Raw genomic sequence first — 21251 nt, 5'->3', positions numbered from 1 at the left:
CTATCCAGGTGTTCAAAAGGGGGGTGTGTGTACGAGTGTATATATAGAAGCTCAACTACCTCACTGGAGTTCAAGAGCTTCTTCCTGGTGCCTCTGCAAACAAGGAACCTCTGATATTGATGTCAAAAAAAGCAATGGTTTAGCTCCAGCACCGCAATGGGATCGTTGCCAGGAAACTCCTGTGCTCAGGCATAGTTTTAAAGTGTTGAAGAAAACTCTGTACAACCACAACATCTGCCCATAGTGTTTTTCAAGCTCGGGGAAAATGCTGTCAATGCCTGTGCAACCTCCCCGAGCAGCTGCTGAGATGGGAATTTTCTTACTACATTGAAAATTTCACAAGTTCACGAGCACAGACTTCACTGGGGTCTGACAGGCACAAAATCTTTTTTAAAATTAAGAATGGTTACCTTGCATAGCTGGAGGTTTTTCTTTAACAGGTATACTTAGCTCTTTTCCCTCCTTTGGGAATTCTGACCTTAATGAGGTAGAAACCTTGAAACTTAAAAAAAAAAAATCCCACACAAACTTTTTATTTAAATTGCTAACAGACTGAAACTTTAGCATATCAAGTTTCAGCGTGAAACCATTATAACCCCAGAAAATAGGGGTCCTTAATGGAAGTACTGATATCCGCCTAACTATAGCAGCAGATGCTTCTATTATTAAAGATTATTTCATGTCCTGATCAGTTCCAGTTTAAGATTATTAAACACAATTTCTTCTTGTTACTTAGTAAGGCCCCCTTTTTTTTTTCTTTTTCATTCCTCACATCAGTGCATTAACAACTGCACACAGCTGCCAGAAGACTAAGCTGGTGTTTTTAAACAGTTCTTACCAGCTTTCTTCCAGATCTCCTCTGGCACGTATCCAGACGCAGGCCTGTGAAGGAATTCCCGATGTGATTCTGCAGAAGGAGGGGGTGTGGGGGAGGGGGAAAAAAGGCATCGTAAGCAATGATTGCTTCTCAAACAAGGTTTAAAGAAATACCTTTTCCCTTTACTCAGACAAAAAAAAAAATTACAGAACCTTTTCCTTATGCAAAATAAAATGGGCGCCAGGGCCGTAGCACACGTCACATAGACTAAATCAATGTTCAGGACTTGAATGTCTAATCTTAAGCCAAGCTGAGACTAGTTTGCTTTATTTTTATTTTACAGCGTCTCTATTCAACTCTATTTGTCAGTTTCCAAGCTTTCAAGGCTGGCTTTGCGAGACCAGCTGAGGGAGTGACGTGCTTCAACCTCTGTCATTATGTTTATGAAAAGGAAGAAGAAAGAGGGCAACAGTCTGGGTTTCACACTTCTGCTCTGTGAAAACAGAACGGCTGCTGACGAGCAGAGATAAAAGCCAAGATGTAATTCTAGTGATCAAATCAGCTGTCCACAGAAAAAGAAAGGGGTGTTTCTCTATGTTCAGAGCTGCGCTTTCCTATATCCGAGCCCACATCAGCAACTGTAGCTGCATGAGTTTGAAAAACAGAACCTTTAACTTTAGGTTAAGCCCCTAAACACATATGCTGCCAAACAACCTCACTGGAGCTGAAGCTCATAATTCACCCATATATTTCAATCACTTTTTGACAGCTCTTCCCCCTCCCTCCTCTTTTTGTTTAAAGGGTTTAACCTCTGGGCCTGGGCCTAAGAGCTCTGAAATCAGCAAGATCCCTTCCACACGGACTTCAAAGATGCAAGATCAGACAATACAGAAAGAAAATTCACTTTGGCCTGAAATTTAGTATACAGATTCTCAGCAGATGAAAAGCTGCTCTTTTCAAATCCAATTTAAAAACTGATTAACCATTTTTCAAAGTAATAGAGAAGAAATTTAAAAAAAAAAAAAAAAAATTAATGGTAAGTTCATTGTCATGATTACTATTGCCTGTGTGATAGAATTCAATCATCAAAATAAAATAACTTGATTTATTACATTAGAGATAAGGTTTGCTTTTTTTGAGAGACGCTGCTAGAAATCAAACATTGTTTGATGTCTGAGTTTGAAACATAACAAAAGTACACATGCCATTCTTTGAATACTAATTTTTACTAAACATATTCGTTTTTGAATCTTAAAGTTATTCTTTGCTACCTTGTTAGAAAGCAATACACTTAAGAAAAACATTGAACTATTAGGTTTTGTAAATAGCTTTTTACACCACCATATATATGTGTGCAGTGCTGTTTATATGCAGTAGGGTACAGAAATTTATATACATTTAAAAGATGATGTTCAATGTTGCAGACAGCTAACAAAGGTGGAAATGACAGGGGCCATTTCAGATCTGCAAACAGTGGGGAATCCCAATCCCTGCGCGCTGTTCCACAGATGCAGTTTCTAGCACATGAATCTGCAGACACCGACAGGGTGGACTGAATGTTGCCATCTGACAGGCAGCTGAGTGGATTTCCCCAGCTCTTCTGTTTGTTGCTAAAGGGTGGGATGAAAACTGAATTTTTGTAGGCAGAATTTCACACCTCTCAAGCATAAATGATGGGTGTGTGTACGCAAACGTGTGTGCAAGGCTCTTCAAAACAGCTAGCTGTTTACATGGGTTTAATCAACGTGACAGAGGACTTCAGACCTGATGCTGAAAATGGAAAAATCCTCAGCATCACTTGGCTCGTATGATTCTGGCGATGACAAATTTAATTGTGTACACTTCTCTCGTCCTTTGGAGGCTTTTAGACGTGCGGGAACAGTGCCAGTTCAGTCAGGGACAGAGGCAGCAGCAGAAAACATTGCTTGAAAACTCAGGAAAACTAAAGGTGAAAAAATAAAACTATCGTATTTGTTCTTCCTGCAATACCTCCAGGAAAAGACTCAAACCAGATGCCAAATATGGCAAAACAAGGGAACTGTTGCATTTATGCCTTGTGTTTTGTGTTGAGTTTTCCTGTCTGCTATTTAAGGTACCATCCACTGCAAGGGGATCATTACCTTGATCTAAGCCCTTTACCACGTTACTTAGTATTAAGAATAAAGAGATGTGGAGCTGATTTTTTGGTACATATGACTTCCCAAAAATGGAATTCAATGACATAAATGACCAGATTGCCAGCTAATTGTTAGAATTTCCAAAACATAAACATCAATCAAGCTCTTATTCCAACCACAAATTATTTACATGAGGAATGAGATCCTCTGCAAGAAGAATTAAATCAAGATCTTGTGAGAGACTTTCCCATAGCTTGGAATGGTGCACCAAAAAAAGACAAGAAGCACTTATGAAGATAATAAAAAACATATTTTCCAAGCAAGAAAAGTAGTATTAACGTGGCTATTGTTTAGTCAGTGGTGATAAGTCCATGAAAATAATGTTCTTTTGGGGGCTAAACTACAGGATGTGACTAGAGGATCTAAGCCTTATATTACTATTCTTTTTTAAGGTGTTCTTCAAATCAAGAATGACAGAACTTGGTCACTAAAACTAAAACAGAAGATCTTAAACTTGGACATCTAGTAAACACAAACCAAAAGTAGTAAAATTGAGTGACGTCTCTAAAATACTAAATGTTAAACCAACTGCAAAAAGCCATAATGAGGAAGAACGCACTATATTAACTGGCAGACTGCAGTACCTAGAAGTCAAAGTAAATTCTGCCTGGAAATAAATGGAATGAAATCCAACAAAAATAGGAACAACCTGAAGTGACAAGGAAACTCATACCAAAAAGAATAACAGAAAAGGCTTTACATGTCAGGCATAATGCAAAGATCTGTTAATGGTGAAAAGGCAACAATGTTATTATGCAGAACAACGGGATGTACACTATTGATTTTACTTGAAATTCATGACAAGGCATGTTTTCAGAGCACTTAGTCTGGTTCCTACTGAACCAGATTAAAAAGCCCAACAAGGAAAATAAAGGCACGTATACATGAGAGTGCTTAAATAGATTTTGAAATAAAAAGTGCTTTTGGAATTTTCTATTTTAATATTAAATAAACTTTTCATCACAAAATATGTTGGGCTATAAGATCATGCACGAGGAAAAGACACAAAAATTGGTCTTTGTTTCAGCCCTCACATTCTATTGAACAGCAGGGAACAACATAATGTATCATTTTGCAAAATATATAGAAAAAGTACTATTTTTAGCCTACCCTGGATTTTTTTTTCAAATAAGAAAGAAGATATTCACAAAAAAAAATCCTACTGTCACAATATGTTGCTGGGTTCCATAGGGGCCCTGGTGCACTTATTTCAAGAGCACATTCAGCCTTGAGAATCATCAACAGTTAATTGTTGACCCAGGTTTCTAGTGTTTAATGAGTAAAAATATCCTGTAGACTGCTTATTTTTGGTGGTTTTAAGGCAAAGGGAATAGGTGCTGAAAGTACTGAAAGATGTGGAGACTTGTAAGAGCAGAAAGAAATACGGGTCTGGGGAGTGAAACTGAGACAAAAACCTAGGACCAAATAAAGGATATGAACACAATGTAATGAGGACCAAGAAAAACAGAATAGAAAGACTTAAAAGGAAAAGACGTGTTCAAAACTGTCAAAAAGCCTAATCCATATTTGGAAAGAAGGAACAGACAACGGGTTGAAAATACAAACAAATGGAGGTATTTATCACTGGACAATGACATCCAAGCCTGTGACAACCAAAAATTAAGAAACAGACATGAACAGCTAATCTTCTGAGGATCTTTTAGAATTAATCGTAGTTATAAAAACACTGATAGTGACAACAATACCCTATATGCCATAATGAACAGTAGGGCTTAAAAATAATAAAAGCTGCACATAACCAGCTGTGAACTATAGATTATTTAATATAAGAAATACATATATTTTTATCGGTATCTATATGATTTACATATTTCATATGCAAGTTTTGCTTAATTTTACCCTATAATAAATGTAACATTGGTGGGAAACAGAAAACAAAAACTTCTCAGAGCAACAAATATGAAATATTCACTGTCTTTTTTCTAAGAGTCAAGTTCAAACATGTGCCACTCCAATTAATGAAATACACAAATACAAATCTGAAGAAGTATAACACTGAATGGGAGTTCCTTGCTAACTGTGTTGGGGGCTGTTACTTTCAAACATTTTTACCTACATGCTTGCCCTAATGCATTTGTGTGGCTATTAAAACACTGCTTGAGCACATGAAATTGTGTAAAAAATATAATTGTGTTCTCATTTAAAAAGAACAAGAAAAGGAAAACTACACAAGTACTGTATTACTGAATCAGTCTCAACCAAGAGCAAACTTCCAATAATTAGCAGCAAGAGATTTTCTCTCTTTTATGCCACATATGAGTTATTTTGCAAAGCATTGCAATAACAGGGGTGGGATAAGGAATGGATAAAAGTGATCCTAGTCCCAAGAAGGTCAGAAATGAATACTGACAATACAAATGCAGAATGTTTCCGCAGCTGTAGCCCTGTCTAACAGCATACAATTCAGTACACTACAATCCAGCCCAAACCTCCCATGCGTGAGTGGATTAAGAGCAATAGTTAATATCATCAGTGATCAGTATTATAGAGGCTTCAAGTTCTTGAATTACAAGTTATAAATGTTACTGTGGTATTCGCAGCATTCCCATTAGCTCATGTTGAGAATATCATGCCTATCACAGCAATGCTGATGATCTGCAAATGGCAAAGGAAAGATTTTATAATCGCAGCATGAACAGACATATATCGATAGGAATGCTCTGGCTAACACTGAAAGTATGAGGGTGAACAACCTTTGATAAAATATAAACTAGCTCTGAAATGGTTAACATTTAAAAATGTATTAAGAAATGGCTAACCTATGTGTTTTTGACAAATTCATATACTTCTGAGAATCCTGGCTTCCTGGAGCAAATCCTGCAGGTATTTGCACTCTTCAGTTGGAGATTTCAAACTCTGTTTTGTAAGATTTCCATTCAGATAAATTCAACAGACACAAAATATCAACATCACTGCAGACCTTCTGATGTGTGCCTACACCACTTATCTAGAGCCACAGCTGCACTCAATAAGGTTATACATCTTGTTTATAACCCACGATGTTGAAGAACCCTCATCTTTAATTTATCCGACTGTGTGTATTTCAGTGTACAATGTCTGATATGTGTAATTATTCACTATTAGGATGAAAGTTGCAGTCCTGCTGCAGTATGTAGTACTGAAATTCTGCAGCAGAAACAGAGGAGCCAGATGATGTATTATTCACTTCATAGACCATCACAGTTCATCAAGTGAATATATATATAAAGTCTGAGTCATTTTTAGACTTTCATAAACATGTATTATTCAGACTGAAAAGAATGGACCCATCTTACCTTCAGCAGAGTATCAGAGAATAATGAGAGCTTGTAACCTATTGTAGCTGGCTAATGTGTGTATTGGATTACACTGCATTAAAACCAATGGGCAAATATTTCATTTGATTTCTTAATTAAAAATATCAACAGAAAAATACCGATCAGTTACTGTGAACTGTCAAGCCCAACATGATTTACAGGGATGTCAAATTAAAAGCTCAAAGAACTTTGGCAGAAAAAAATGGTCTGCTGGTTCAAAAGGATGACCTTTTCTTTTGGACTCAAAACTATCTATGCTAAATTTCAGCTCAGAGTTTTTCAGAGAGCGCTATCTATGAAGACCATGGCATAATGTTTGTAGTGAGAACTTACCACTTCAGTGATGATATTTTAACCGTAAAGAGAAAAAAACAAAGGCACAGAAAATGTAGCCATGTGGCCCCCCCCATTTCTTTTTCTCTTGCTAGTGGAGGTGACAAGATGGATTTAAAGGGTGGATTACCTCATTTAAGAAAAAAAATACAAAGGGGAATCAATGACATTTAGAATCTCTGCAGCAAAAGAACGATATTTACATCTTGTGACACTTTAACTGAAGTACTGGAGGAATTTTTCAACCTCTTCCTCCTCACTTCAAAACTAAAATAAAAAGCCCTGAACAGAACAGTGGCTCAAGGTTCGCAGATATTGCTTCAATTTTATTATACCTCTGAACGTTCATTTTGTTAACTAGATTACTAACAGATTTGAGGAAATACAAGGATTACCCTTCCATAGACTCCAAAGTAAGTATTTTCTGCCTTACATGTCAAACACAAAAGCACTTCTTATCAATATTTACAACTGACATGGATGCTACACCACTGAAGCAATGCAAGTCTCATGTCCATGAGTCTAGGGAAGTAATTTTTAAAGTCAAATAACCAAAATGGACATGTTAAAATTGAAGTAGACTCACTCCAACCAGCACAGTTATACCCATAGTACTGCAGAAGTGACTTGTTTTGATGAATGTCTTGAGTTGAAGTTTCTTTGGATAAATTATAAAAACATATTTTCCTTTCTTTTTTTTTTACCTACTAACTATACTTACAAGCACCAAAGCTTGGCTCTTTTTGCATCATAGCTGTACAAGAGATGAGTGTCACTGCTTTTCACCTAGAGGTTTCCTCAAAAGTGTTCTTCCCAAAGCTGCAGACATGATCAGCATTTCAGATGCTGTATTTATGAGTCCTTCTTTACATTACATTTAACAGTATTCATACAAGCCATTACCTGAATGCTTCTTTCTGAGAAGGGCTTCTCTAGGGACTAGACTTACTAGTGAAGTTGGGAACAGTATTTCCATAACCCTTCCTTTCACTGACTGAAACTAATTTATAGAGCTATTGGCTCAGATCATTTCACACACACACACAAAAGGTTTGTTTGTTATCAAGAAGCACTAAATATTACAGCATGAACTTTCAAGATTTACCAAGAGGAAGATGGAGAGGGTATTGGATTTGGTTTTTTGTTTTTCTAGTTGCAATTAAGTTTTAGGTTTAATAAGTTACTCTTAAGGGTAAAAGGAAAACACAGCTTTAAACAAAACAGTTACCAAATAGCAAATGCATTCAACTCTACTAATGACCACAGCTCATGACGATTTTAAGTAGATGGCATTTGATATGGACAATTTATTTCTCTAAGCTAAATATTAGACAAGCAACCAAAGCAGCAGAGAACAAAAAAGGTATGACCATTATCTGCTTATTTACCACACTTGCCATGAAGGTGAGGGGATAGGGCAGAACAGGCCAAAATATTAATAAACTACAGAAAATAAAGCTTGCTTTTATACTTGGGGTAGTTGTGAGTGGCACAGTGTGTGACTGTGAAGGCCTGCAGGGGGTGAAAGTCCCACTGCTTGGTCTGTTCCATGTAAGCGAGCCTTGCAGCTTGAGCTGAGCTCAGTGAGCAGTACCAAAACCAGCTCAGACACAGCCCTGGACACAGACTCAGGAGGATCACAACGTGTGTGGCTGTGGGCATCCCAGGTGCTGTTTCTTTCTTACACAGAAACAAAATACAGCTAAGAACTGCCCTTATCTTTATATCTCTCTTCATTTTCTTAGAAAAGACAACTTCCAAGTCAAATAATTTTATTTGAGGAGGCGAAAGCCCTTGGTTTCACAGTGCTAACAATCCAGAAGCACCTACAGGTTTCCTTAATCAAGCAGGCAAGGGATGGAGACAGAGGGGATAGAGAGTCAGTGCACATCTCACTGCTCTGCCATCCCTACACAGCAGTCTGTCCTTCCACCCCACCACTCTCAGACATTGCTGAATGGAAAGCAAGTCAAGTATCATCAAAACCATCAAGCCATTTCATGTGTAAACATGACTGTTAGGGCATAAGGGTTATAATTAATTCTGTAGTCAGCAGAGAGGAATATTTCACCACTGTCACAAAAGAAGGATCAGAAGAACAAATGCAAACTTCCTCTAGCGTTTAGCTGAGTTGAAACAGGATCAATAAATAATTTTTAATGAGGATACTTACCCAATGTAACTGGATCTGGATTCACTGGACTCTGCTGTCTGGAATGACTACTGCTGCTGTTACCGCCTTTTTTTAAATCTTCCGCATCACTGTACCGCCGTATCCAGTAATTGAGCTCCTCACGGTCTGCTTCTTGACATCGCCGTAGTACAGTGAGAGATCGCCTTGTTTTTTCCACCATGTCCATTATACAGTTTAACAGCTATTAATGGCACCAGATGGAGCAGAGAAAGTTAAAACCAAAAACAAACAAAACAAACAAACAAAAACAAATGAACCAACAAAAAACAGAATATTTTATTCATAAACTGACAGAAAAATGAAGAAAACATTAATGTGGTGAGTGCCTGGGTTTTAAGAATAAATAAGTCTCTCCTTGCTATTTCAAACACAGCTCAAAAATTCTAGCTTTGCTTTTAAGAATGGCAAGTCTTCCTGTTTAATTGGTGGTCCCAAACTGTACAAATAAGGATTTCTGGGGGAAAGGGAGATCAAAAAGAGGAAAAGACTGAACTGACTGCAGTCCCACCACTAGTATAACATGGTACCACACAGGCCAGGAGATTTGGTCCAGAGCTGATGCCTAAAAATGCTATAAGAGCTAATAAATTCAAAGAAAAACAAACACACACAAAATCTCCAAACAAACAAAAAACTACAACAACAGAAGAAAAACAAAACAACCAACCAACCACAAAATTAAAACACAATTAAACAGTAGTAAGGGTGAGGATCACTTGTTGCAGATCCAGGGTTTATGGAGCAGTGCCCACTCCACTTTCAGCAGTCTATAGCGCTCAGGGTACTGCAACAGGCACCTGAGCAGCCAGGCCTAACGAGAGCTACCTAATGGGGAACATCAAGCCCCTAAATTTAACGACCAACTCTAACTTGCCCAGGGATTCATATTTTTTTAGAAGAAAAAGTTTAAATTCCTGTCTCAACAGAGCTCCTTTCAGACAATTATAAATAAGAGTATATTTATGCCTTACATGGTCAAGGTGTTTCCACTCTTCTGCCCATTCTCTGTCTGTTAGCCTGTGATCAATCATTTCTTCTTGACGTGTGCCATGCAACCCTGCCAAAAAGGAGCAAATCATGTTTACAATGTTGCGAGTCCTCTAGGGGGAGAAAAAAAAAAAAAAGAAAAAAGAGCCTATCAGACAAATATAACACACAATAACTGGTCTAGTATCAGGAATGCCACCACAAAAATAAATGGACGCTTAAAAACTTTGCTCCAAATTCTCTTCAGCACTTTTCCCTACACAAGATGTTACTGTTTTGCTCGATTTAATGCCTTCGATTCTACAAGTTCCAGATGACCTCTCAGAAATGGACACAACCCTTTCTGACTATATATACAACTATAATATATATAACACATATATTGCAATATATAATTTTTCATTTTCACTACTCAAAGTCAGCAAGACAATTATTCATTATCTTAATGTATTGAATACTAGCTGTACTTCAGAGAGTTGAAAAAATATTAGTCTCAACTCAATGTTATTTCACTAAATGCAGTAATTACTACCATGTCAACAGAGCATCATTAAGGGTTCATCCCTTCACAGATGTTTAAACAACATGTGGTTAAAATGTAGCACATATATCAGAGCAGCTGAGAAGATGATACAGACAAGCCAGTATTTATTATCAACACTCAAGAGAAGCCGACACTTGCTCTTTGTTTTGCCTCTTTATACAGATGCTGAATATTTGTAAATGCTTCTCTTTTATTGAAGATTTGTTTAAAACAAGGAAGAATACTAAGTGCAGATGTCAAACAGGCCAGGCAAATCCAAGAGCATCAGACATCCCATTAAATCAAAACGTGCTGCGTGGGGTGTGGTTGGTGCCTCTGCAGACATCCCCGTGCTGTACTGTACTCTTGAGATGTCACACACAAAACACTTCCCCTAAGGTTTTCCTCTGGTCTAAGCTAAAATCAAGCTCTATTGATGTTGTTATTGTCACAAACGTGGCATTAAAAGAAAAATGAAAGGCTCTACCTATCCTTGTCTGCTAGATACTTGGTGTCCACGTCATCTACGCAGCTGTGAAAGCCCAGGTTCCTCCTCCTTCTGCCTCACTTGCTTTAGAGCAAGGGTGTCAAACTCATTTCACCAGGGGCCACATCAGCCTTGCAGTGGCCTCCAAAGGGCAGAATGTGATTTTAGGACTGTATAAATGTAACCACTCCTACATTTACAGAGCCCTGAAATGACATTTGGCATACTTTGAAGGCCACCATGAGTCTGATGTGGCCCCTGGTGAAAATGAGTTTGACATCCCTGCTCTAGAGCGTGGAAAAGACTTTGACAAACACAAATCTGAAATACGGCCATTAGAAGCAGCAGGATGGACAAATATCTATAGAGGTTACATCTGAATGGCAGGTACATTTAATTGGCAAAATAAACCCTGTTCAAAATACAGAATATAATTACACAGAAAAGATAAACCTGAAAAATCAATGCAGAAAATCAACATGCCTTACCCATAGGTCTGTTTCTGTCCCTGAGGTCCCTGTGGTTGGGGTGTCTGTATGAGTCCCTGTAGTGGTGGGCAATGGCCATATCATCCAAACGATAATGCTGAGGTGGAGGTGGGGTGGGATGAGGCAGACCATTGGGCTGATAAGATAAGCCATTATTTGGACTGTACCGCTGGCCTGGGCTAATAGTGCAGGGCCGCTTGCTTGGATGCTCTGAGTGCAAAGGCTCTCTGTCAAAGCCATTTTCTTTGGTTCTGAAAAACAAAGCGAAGGAACTTTAATTAACTTAGTGAGCAGAGCTGCTCAGGAACACGCACCCCCACCTACACGTGCAGCTTCAGGAACTAAAGCTTGTTCTTTCACTTTGGTCCAAGTGTGTGGTGTTGCAGAACATTTCATAACACTGCTTATTCAAAATATACAAAGGACACATTCACCTTGTCTAACTTTCCCTGTAACTTGAGAAATACTAACTAGCAGGGGGAACCTTCCAAAGGAGCAGCTTAAAGAGGCGGGCTGGAGAGCAAGCAGCGTTCACTGAAATCACCAGCTGATGGGATGGATACGCACGTAATTGCAGAACTGGAACAATCAACTGACACATGAAGCCAAAGGCTGAGAAATTCCTACTTCAGTAGTTCTATAGCAGAGAGTGATATGGGTAAAGTTGCAGTTAATTTTTTTTTAAGAGGATCACACACAGTCTTATGGTAACACGTGTCGGTGTGCTGCAGGTTGGCTGTATGTAATTGGCTGTATGTAACGCCAGGATGAGCTCCCAGCAACAATCACTCCAGATGATAAGAAACGCTTCCTTCAGAGATTTTTATAGCGTCTTGGCTACACCAGTCAAAGGTGCAATGCCTGTCATTAATTTTGCGGGAAGATGTGGTGGGACTCAAGCCCTCATTAACATTCAAGATTTCCCACCCCATTATTCTTAGACAGCGTTTGTATGAACAGGCAATTTTGGAGAGTTATCAAGGAGAAGGGCAGTATTTTATGTTATAGATACTCATTAATTCGATTCATGATCAGCTATTTCCAAAGAAGCCTCTAGTTCGCACCTCTGCCTGAGAACCTGGAACTCACACTGAATGTATTTTCCATTAGAATAAAGTGAAAGGCTAGAGTTACTTCAACGGCTTCACCACTCCTTTTAGGGAAGCTTAGTTTCACTGATGTATGGTTTTTGTTCTTTTGGTTTTTTACCACTGGAATAAACAAAACCTACCAAATATTAGCTTTGAACATAAATTTTATTAGATATAAATATCACAAACTGCTGAGATTGCATCCCTCCTTCCGAAAACCTTTATTAAACAGCTGATACATTCCAGACTTTTTTGAAGAGAACTTTTTACTCCATGACTTATGGATGGCAACCAGCCTTGAGGGACTCTCTGTGGAGAAACACTCCATGTATTAATTGTTGCCCCTCAATAGGTTCTCCTTTAGTGTCAATGCAAGGAAGGATAAAACCAAATCTTTGCCAATATCCACTGGGAGAGACAATCAAAGTAAGATCTTGCGATGACCAGTAAGAAATGAAAAGATGGGTTGCACCAGTTTCAGAGGGAGTAAGATCCTCCAAGGACCTCATCACAACCACTAATGCCAGAAAAGCTGTATATATACACATTTTATTATACCTTAACTTGGCAAACGGGAGAATCTTTCACCAATACAGTAGGACAGCTGTTCTACTTTTGAGCAGAGCTATAAAAGACATACTTTCTTAAAGTGGAATATGTACCCTGTTCCAAAGCAAACGCAGGATGGCTGTGAAAACTCCTAATCAGGAAAACCTGAGGACCATCATATATTTTTAATGAGTTTTGGCAGGCTGGACCTCCTTGCAATAACTCCCAATGGGTAGTGATGTTTTTGACAGCTTTCCAAGACAAGTTTTGCATTTAGTTGCTGGTGTGTGTTCTCTTTGCACATATCTGCTCAAACTCTATATCCAGGTCTTTCAATTGTAAAAAAATACTATATAAGCAAAATATGGACTTTCTCATATGTACAAGCCAACCTACTGATTTGTCAAAGTTCTTTAGTGTTATAACTAGAATGATCTCTAACAAAGATTGGGAGAAAAAAAACAAACCTGCAAACTATAAATAATTAAATAATTTTGTTGTCTTTATTTAACCACTCATTGTAGGAGACGCAAACCAGAAAACTCTGACAAGTAGGAATCCAGTTTTCCATTTCCGAACTATAATGCAGACATTAAAATAATATATTTTCATACAAATATGCATATTTGCACCTTACCATATAGGTCCCTCTGTGTTTATTATTTTTTTATTAGGAATGCTTTATATTTAATCAACTGAATTGGAATGAACTGCATTAGCTTGGAAAACACACCAGCATATCCATTTTCATCTAGAACCCTGAGTCTAACTAACACAGAAATTAACATTACCTTTGAAAACACATTTACTGAAATTAAATTCCTGTCTTTCCTATTATAACTGAATCACAGAATGTTAGGGATTGGAAGGGACCTCAAAGATCATCTAGTCCAATCCCCCTGCCAGAGCAGGGTCATTTCTGGGTGTTGAAACCTTAATTCTACAATTTGTTGTTATATTTTCTGCATTGGGAAAATTAACAACTTAGCAGAATACCAGAATGAGGCTGTATATAAACTCAGTGGTTTTGACCATATAGAGTACATTAAAAAAAAAAAAATCTCCAAAGTCTCATAAGAACAGGAATCATCGGCAAATGTGCTATATCTGAATATAGTGATAAAATACAAATACTGAGGAGTGCCATAATTTAGATGCTCTGAGTTCAACCTACTATTCTGCTTCTGCTCTCAGTCCTACTCGTTTTTCCAGGTCTCACCCCCTTGGGAAAGGAACATTTCTCCAGGTGCCTGGGGAAGCACTTCTGTTTCACAGGTACTGGCAGACCCATGTGAGTACCAGTTCCGAAACACCCACAAGTTTTCATCTGATTTGTATCTGATTCATCTGATTTTGTAGAGCAACAACAAGCTGTAGAGAGGAAATAACATTAAATGTGTAGGAAGCCTAACTGACGTATTTTCTTTTTTCTTTTTCTTGCTCCTATTGGTCACGTTTTCCTTGACATACACATAAATCAGCACCATCATTTGGAAAACCAGCAATATGATAAAGATGGGGTCCTTCAGCTATAAACATGCAAGTGGTCATTTTACTTGTAGCCATGATTTACTCAGATTAAAGATCGCAGAATAGATACTAGCCATTAGTCTACACCCATTTAACAGATTTTATGTTGTTTGTAAATTACCCTTTCAATTTTACATTATAGTAAGTTATAATTTCTTGTGTAGGAAACCTGACCATGTAAAACTGCCTTGGCTGGAAAATTAAGTTTCATCTGACCAAGAGTATTGCACTGATTTGAAAGAACACGGAAGTCAGCTTGCAAGAAGGAGGCAAAGCTGTTTATCTACTATTTGTGCAAGATTCGAATTGGACTTCCACCAACAAAGTCTTAATCAGCAAAGATATGATAATGACTTGTTGGAATAAAATGCTTATTTTGTTTATAATACTGTGCTAACCATTCATATTACAAAAATACGTTTAAAATTACAAGGGGAATGGCTATGAGACCTGTGAGCATCCTTCACCTTGAGATGTGAAGAAACATCTTAAAATAAAAAGATTTGCCTAACAGAATTATAAAAGTCGGTCCATATTTCCAGTTACCTTCAACATGAATACATTTTCAGGGGTACCAAGGGTACAGCAAGCACAGCAGCACTTTCTAAAGTCACAAAACAACCACGGTCACCTTTGTTTTGTAGATATCCTAACAGATTTTTTTTTTGCTTAAAAATGCCCTATATCCACTTTGTAGGCAGCTGTCATAAACACAGTCACTATATGACATGCTCATATGCCACACAGCCCTTCCAAGCAAGCTCCAAGGATGACTAATTAGCAAAAGGTCTCTTCTACTTTATTTGTTTTAAATCATGTTATTTATAACTAGGTATTCATTCACCGAGACAAAAACTCGCATTGGTCCAAGTTCCTTTGCTTTACTACAGTAGAATGTAAACTCTGAAAGTTGTAAACAAAATATAGTGAACACTTTGTTCATGACATGTCATGAACAAATTACCAAAATGTGTTGTCTCCTCAGGTGTCAGTTTTTCTCTCTTGCAGTGACTGATGGTTCCCAGTGTTATTACAGAAACAGATTGATCTTTTTAATGAGCTAGTTTAATAGACTCCAAAATCTCACCGTGGTTGCTCATCCGTGTCAGACCATATGCACCAAGAAAACATTCAGTAAAACATGAAGCTCTGCTGTCAGATTGCTCTATAAAATCTCACGTACAGTAGATTTGGATATGCAGATAAATAACCAGAATTGGAAAATGCATATGCAAAAAAAGTTATGAAATTATAAGCAGAAAAAAATTATTGAATGTGGATTTTCTTTAAGAAAAATCAAAAGATGGATGTGGTTATGTGCAACACATACATTCCACTTCCTTTGCCTAATCCCTTACTCTATTTTACCTCTGTTGGGGTCAACAGGATGCAGTTACCTGTGCCCAAAATAAAAACGTAAATATGGAAGAATCTGTTTATATATATTTCTAACATATATGTGTATGTATCATATGCACAGGCATACACACACATCTATATATGAGATACAAATATATATATATATATATTTGAGATACATACACATACATATATATACACATATATATATGTACACACAGATAACATACACATTATATACAATGTCTGTATCAGATCCCTTGAGAAGTGAAAAAGTTGCCACAATTTACTTTAGTGAGAGATGTATCTCCAAACAAAATCATTCCAACTGTATTTAGTTTCCATTAAAAGGCATTGCCTTTTAGTAATTTTTTCCCATATTCTAAAAACAGTCATGGTGAACCGTTCTCTTAAAGGACACCTGATATTTTCTGTTGTATTTTTATTAGTATATTTGAAAACTACTTAGATATCTAAACAAAAGGTATATTTATTTCCAGATGTTTCCTCCTGCTCCTCTGTAAACAATTAAAATAATTAATAGTGTAATAACTACAAAGCCAGACAAGTATTTGGTTTCAATACTCAGTCTATGCATGCTCTAACTCTGACGACAGCTTTCTGTGGTTGATTTACTTACATTATTCAAATTTAAAGGTATACTAACTCCTATTCTGTAAATTTAAGAATCTTTCCAACAAGGTCTTGCTCTTTTTACTAAATCTGTAGTACAGACGTTCTTGAGTGCACAAGACAACCCCACTGAACTTGGTTCAGCCAAAACTACGGTATATGCTTATTTTTTTTCTGTAAAGCTTTAAACATAGTCAGGGAAATAGCTCAGTCTAACCACTGACAGGGTTTGTTTGATACTGAAAAAAAAACAACAACAACAACTTATTTTTTAAGCTCAAGACACCATTCCAATGGGCGAGTTGTCAGTCTTTCCTGGTCTTTCATTTCAGCAAAGAACCTCAGGGTCAAAAAAGAAAGGATGGGTTTTCCTGAAATGCCACTTCCCCAGAACTGAGTAGCCCAATTTCAAGCAGCCATTGACAGAAGCTGCTGGTTGAGAGCTTTGGCACCTCAGAGTGCATATGCCAGTGGGACACCCCACATTACAGCCTCTCCCTGGACCCCGGGATTTCAAACGCAGCATCTTACCCACAGCACTGAAAGTTAAGCTGTCTACCCCTCATCCCAAAAGCAACTTTGCATGTGAAGCCGAAGGCACTTGCTTGCGAGCAAAGGCTTCTGAGCATCCATGAATTTTAACTAAAAAGAAACACTGAGGAAAATAAAAAAGTCCATAAACCAGACATACATCCCTCTAGGTCTAGGCCTCAGTTTTATTTAAAACATGAAGACTGACTTTAAAATCCAATATTCTTCTGATCTTCTGTCCCCTTATGGGCTACTCCTATGTCCTTTTTGCTATAAGACTAATGCAGGGTCTTTCCATTACAAAGTTCTCATACCAGTCTTCACCTGCACCACCCATCCCCTCCCACGCAACCAGGATTCAAACTGCAGTTGGTGGGACTGCACTCATCAAAAAATAACCAAAATTCAACACTGTCATACTGGGTCTTCAAAGGGGGGGAATATTGATGCAGAAAGCTAAGGAAGAAAAACAAAGGAAATATTTTATTGTCCACTTTTCCTTTATGACTTTATGGGAGAAGCGAGCAATACTGCTCTCAGTTAGCAGGGGGAAAGGTGAGCTAGGGCTGTCAGGAGAAGGTACATCCCTCTTCTCTGTATTCCCTGCCAAGCAAGACCTCATGGGCTCACAATTCAATGTGTGTATATCTACTTGTAGGACAAATATCATGCCTGCTATTGACATTGGACTACAACATGCTGATATTTAAGTTATTCACAAGATACACAAGATTTTAAGGTGCCTTTTTAACAGACGTTTCAGTACACCACTCTGCAAAGACTGAAGATATACAGCAGAACTGCCCCAGGGAGCTAAATTTCAGCTTTGGAAATGTTACCTCTCTGCACAAAGAAAGAGACTACATGGAAAATGTCTGAAAATTAATCATCTTTCTTGGATGCAGTTAGCAGGTTCTTGTTAACAACACCGATGGCTGTTCAGTTTTGTATAGGAAAAAATGGTGAAAAGAGGATATGTGGAAAAGGGCTTCTCTGCTGGTATCTTCATTTTATTTCTGGTCCATAGGGATTTACTTCCCTGAAATACAACCAACTTCAAATACTTTCACAATTTCATCTAATGGCAACGGTATTTTATTTTTTACTGTTCATTTCTAGCTATCAGTAGCTTAAGTTTTACTATGTAGATATTTTCAAGATCTTGCACCTACATCATTAATATCTCACTTTCATATATACCAAAATATTTGGTGTTGAATATTCGTCTACCAGCCTCATGAACTTTCAGACTTTGTTTTCTCCATAGGCTTTGTGCTATCATGGCCTGTCCCTACACAATGTCACCTGTAAAAACTTGTAAGTTTTCTTGACTTTGCAAATCTTCATCTTTTTTCATTTAAAAGATATCTGGAACACTTGTGATGTCTTATGCGTGTAGGTAGTGGCATTTCACAAAAAAACATAGTAAACGTTTTCCACACTATAAAATCCATGGCAAACAGAACTAAGAAATATCCAATATTCTGACCTCTCAACAGTAGTATATGCTAGCTGAATTTCTAACACTGTCACAGGAAGACAGTTAAATATAAATAACCACAAGAGTCATTTTATTGTAACACTAAACAAAGAACTTTATTCAAATAAGAAAAAGAGAATACCTTTCCATATCCCTAAAGCTGTTGTACTTTGCACACGTGCACTTGCTCGCACTGTTTCTACACAGACTCTTTCTCAGGTCAACAATAAAACAAATTTCAGTCAACAATTCTCCTATTAGGAAGAACTATCTTTATGCTTATTGGATATATGGATATGGAAAACATGGCACAGCAGCAGGAGTCAAAGCCGTGACTGCACTCCGGAGCTTGCCTTGTACTTCCCAATATGAGTGCCTAGCCACTTTACCCATTTTTACTGTTTAATCCAACAACACCTCAAATACAAAGGACTTGCACAGGGAACTGGAGCAATCTGCTGCTCGTCACTTTATGCTACAGAGAAATACAGGGTGTTTCAAAGAAACGGACCCAATTTGCAATCACTATATCTCTGCAACCACAAACTGCCCATGAAGGAATCATATAGTCTGTGCAACAGGTGGAGGGAACATAGAGCATTTATAAAAAGATCACTAAAACTTTGTAATTTGTAAATTTTTGTGTAATTGTAACACGTTGAGTCCATCTTAACACCCTGCACTATGCACTGAACAGTCAGTGTGGTACTGGCTGGCCAGTGAGACTTTGCTGCCTGAGTCAGTGTGTGCACATTTCTATATACACATGCAGACACATGTATGCAAAGTCAATTCAGCCATTGCACAGATGTAGTGTGGGCAGGACCTGCACCCAGGGAACACCTCCCCAGTCCCCCCAGGCACTCAACCACACACTCCCCCTTTGCTAGCGGAGCTTGGCACGTTCCACTCACAGGACATATCTGAGTGGGGTATGAGAAGCACTGGGGGTGCTCACCTGTCTGGAGTTCGCCTCTTCCCGTTTTCGTTCACATCGAGAAGCAGCTCTGAGGAGTCAACAGGTGAGGTGGTGCTGGCATCCAGAAGCAGCTGTTCGTGCTGGGCGAGGTACTGGGCTGGGTTCTGCTTGGCTAGCCTTGCACAGTGCAGCAGCTCCCGCTGCAGCAGGGGCAGATTGGCCTGCAAGAGCATTGCACACGTTAAGAGGGGTGCCTTGCAGGTCGTTTCAACAGAGACAAAGCAGAAGAAGCAGAAATCAAACGAAAGTCTGCTCTGGAATGAAACTGTTGCAAGCATCCTCAATTAGATTTGTGGTTGCTACCAACACAAAATTGGGCAGCCTCCTCCTTACAGGGTCAAGTATGGCTGTGGTAGCGAATTTACTTACAGAAGTGGAAAATAACACCATGGCTAGTGCTGTGAGAAAACTAGATCTGATCTCCATGTCTTCAGAAGGAGAAAAAGCATTGCCTGGCTGACTTCATCTCCTTTCTTACTATTCAAAACCTGATTTCTTATGGAGCAGCAGTTTTCAACAAGTGACAAACCTTCTTCAATGTTTGTTTCCTGTTCAGACTGCAGTTAGTAACTAAAACTTGTTTGAAACCATAGGATCTGTGGCTCTATAACTTGCTTCTGTCACTGTCCTTCAAGAGCCTTGGGGAGAACAGGATTGCCCTCAACTTTCCCATTATACTTGCAGTTACACTTAAATATAAAAATTACAGCAAAATCTCACATTCCAGAGCTTCAGTTAATTACACAGGGGCCTATGACCCTCCTCCTAGTCAAATGCAGCTTGAAGAGCTTTTTCTATCTTAATCTCAGGGCCCCAGTGGGACTTGGGTAATGGTCTGGAGAGTACTAGGACTCAGACCCTGAGTATTGAAAATGCTCACTTATCCCTGGGTGGCACATTTTGCTCATATACTGGGGTCATACTTAGTCATACTTCTTGCTGGATTTGGGACCAAGGTGGAACTGTAAGATCCTCGCATCAGAGGAGACCCTTACACATCCTGGGAAACTTCTTCCTTTCTTTGCCGCATATGCATACATTGATAACTAAGATAGTCCAGTCATTTCTTACCTACTTATTTGTGCCATAAAGTGATGTGCCCTGACATCTCCTGTTCCATGCCTAGTGCACAATGATTTGTTGCCTGGGGATTTTCAAGAATTGGATTAAATTTCATGACCTTTAGTAACTAGACATAAGACAAGGAACTCCAATGGTCTCCTTTGCTTTGAAATAACTCCGAGCATATGCAGCATATGTCTGTGGAAGCAGTTCTGTCAACGTGCAGTAGCATATTTCACCCAGCATTGCTGCTGGTGCCTGCAGACAGACATCTGCATTTCTACATGTGAGGGCCACAAACCATTTCTCAACCAGAAGTCAGATATATAGGTCAGAAAAGAAAAACTGACTGCAAACAAATGTGATATTACTGGTGTACAGTCCCCTAAAATGTTGCACTTCAGTGTCTGGAATAGGCCCCTGCTCTTGTTTTGGACTGGACCTTATATACTTTAAGATTTCAGTAGTGTCTTAGCCTCTTCCATCAGCTTTACAATCACGGACAGGAAGAGGATAACATTTTTTTAATCCAGCTGTCAAGCCTGTTTTCCACTTTGAAATGAACTGTTCCAACCAGAAAACATTATTTCTGCACCTGCAAAAGAACCTACAGCTCCAAAAGGCTGTTTTATAATTTCAATGCTCACTCCAGGTAATTATTCAATAATTTTCCATTGTTGGATGTTCCTACTTTCTTCAAAACTACAGCAACAG

At 38.4% G+C, this 21251-nt stretch overlaps 1 protein-coding gene across 7 annotated transcripts in view; it reads right to left on the bottom strand.

Moving 5' to 3' along the window:
* The window catches only part of RUNX1T1 (RUNX1 partner transcriptional co-repressor 1), a 114344-nt gene that overhangs the window by 19197 nt on the left and 73896 nt on the right, over positions 1 to 21251 (bottom strand). For all 7 annotated transcript variants that reach the window (XM_065830395.2, XM_065830397.2, XM_071803952.1 and 4 more), the window contains 5 exons: positions 19455 to 19636; positions 11324 to 11574; positions 9810 to 9895; positions 8818 to 9019; positions 839 to 907 (listed from right to left, as the gene is read on the bottom strand). In XM_065830395.2, the coding sequence (XP_065686467.1) occupies positions 839 to 907; positions 8818 to 9019; positions 9810 to 9895; positions 11324 to 11574; positions 19455 to 19636 (790 nt within the window). The remainder of the gene's footprint in view (positions 1 to 838; positions 908 to 8817; positions 9020 to 9809; positions 9896 to 11323; positions 11575 to 19454; positions 19637 to 21251) is intronic.

The sequence above is a fragment of the Patagioenas fasciata genome, chromosome 2, assembly GCF_037038585.1.
Source record: "Patagioenas fasciata isolate bPatFas1 chromosome 2, bPatFas1.hap1, whole genome shotgun sequence".
Lineage (NCBI taxonomy): Eukaryota > Metazoa > Chordata > Aves > Columbiformes > Columbidae > Patagioenas > Patagioenas fasciata.
This window is presented reverse-complemented; position numbering and strand designations above follow the sequence as displayed.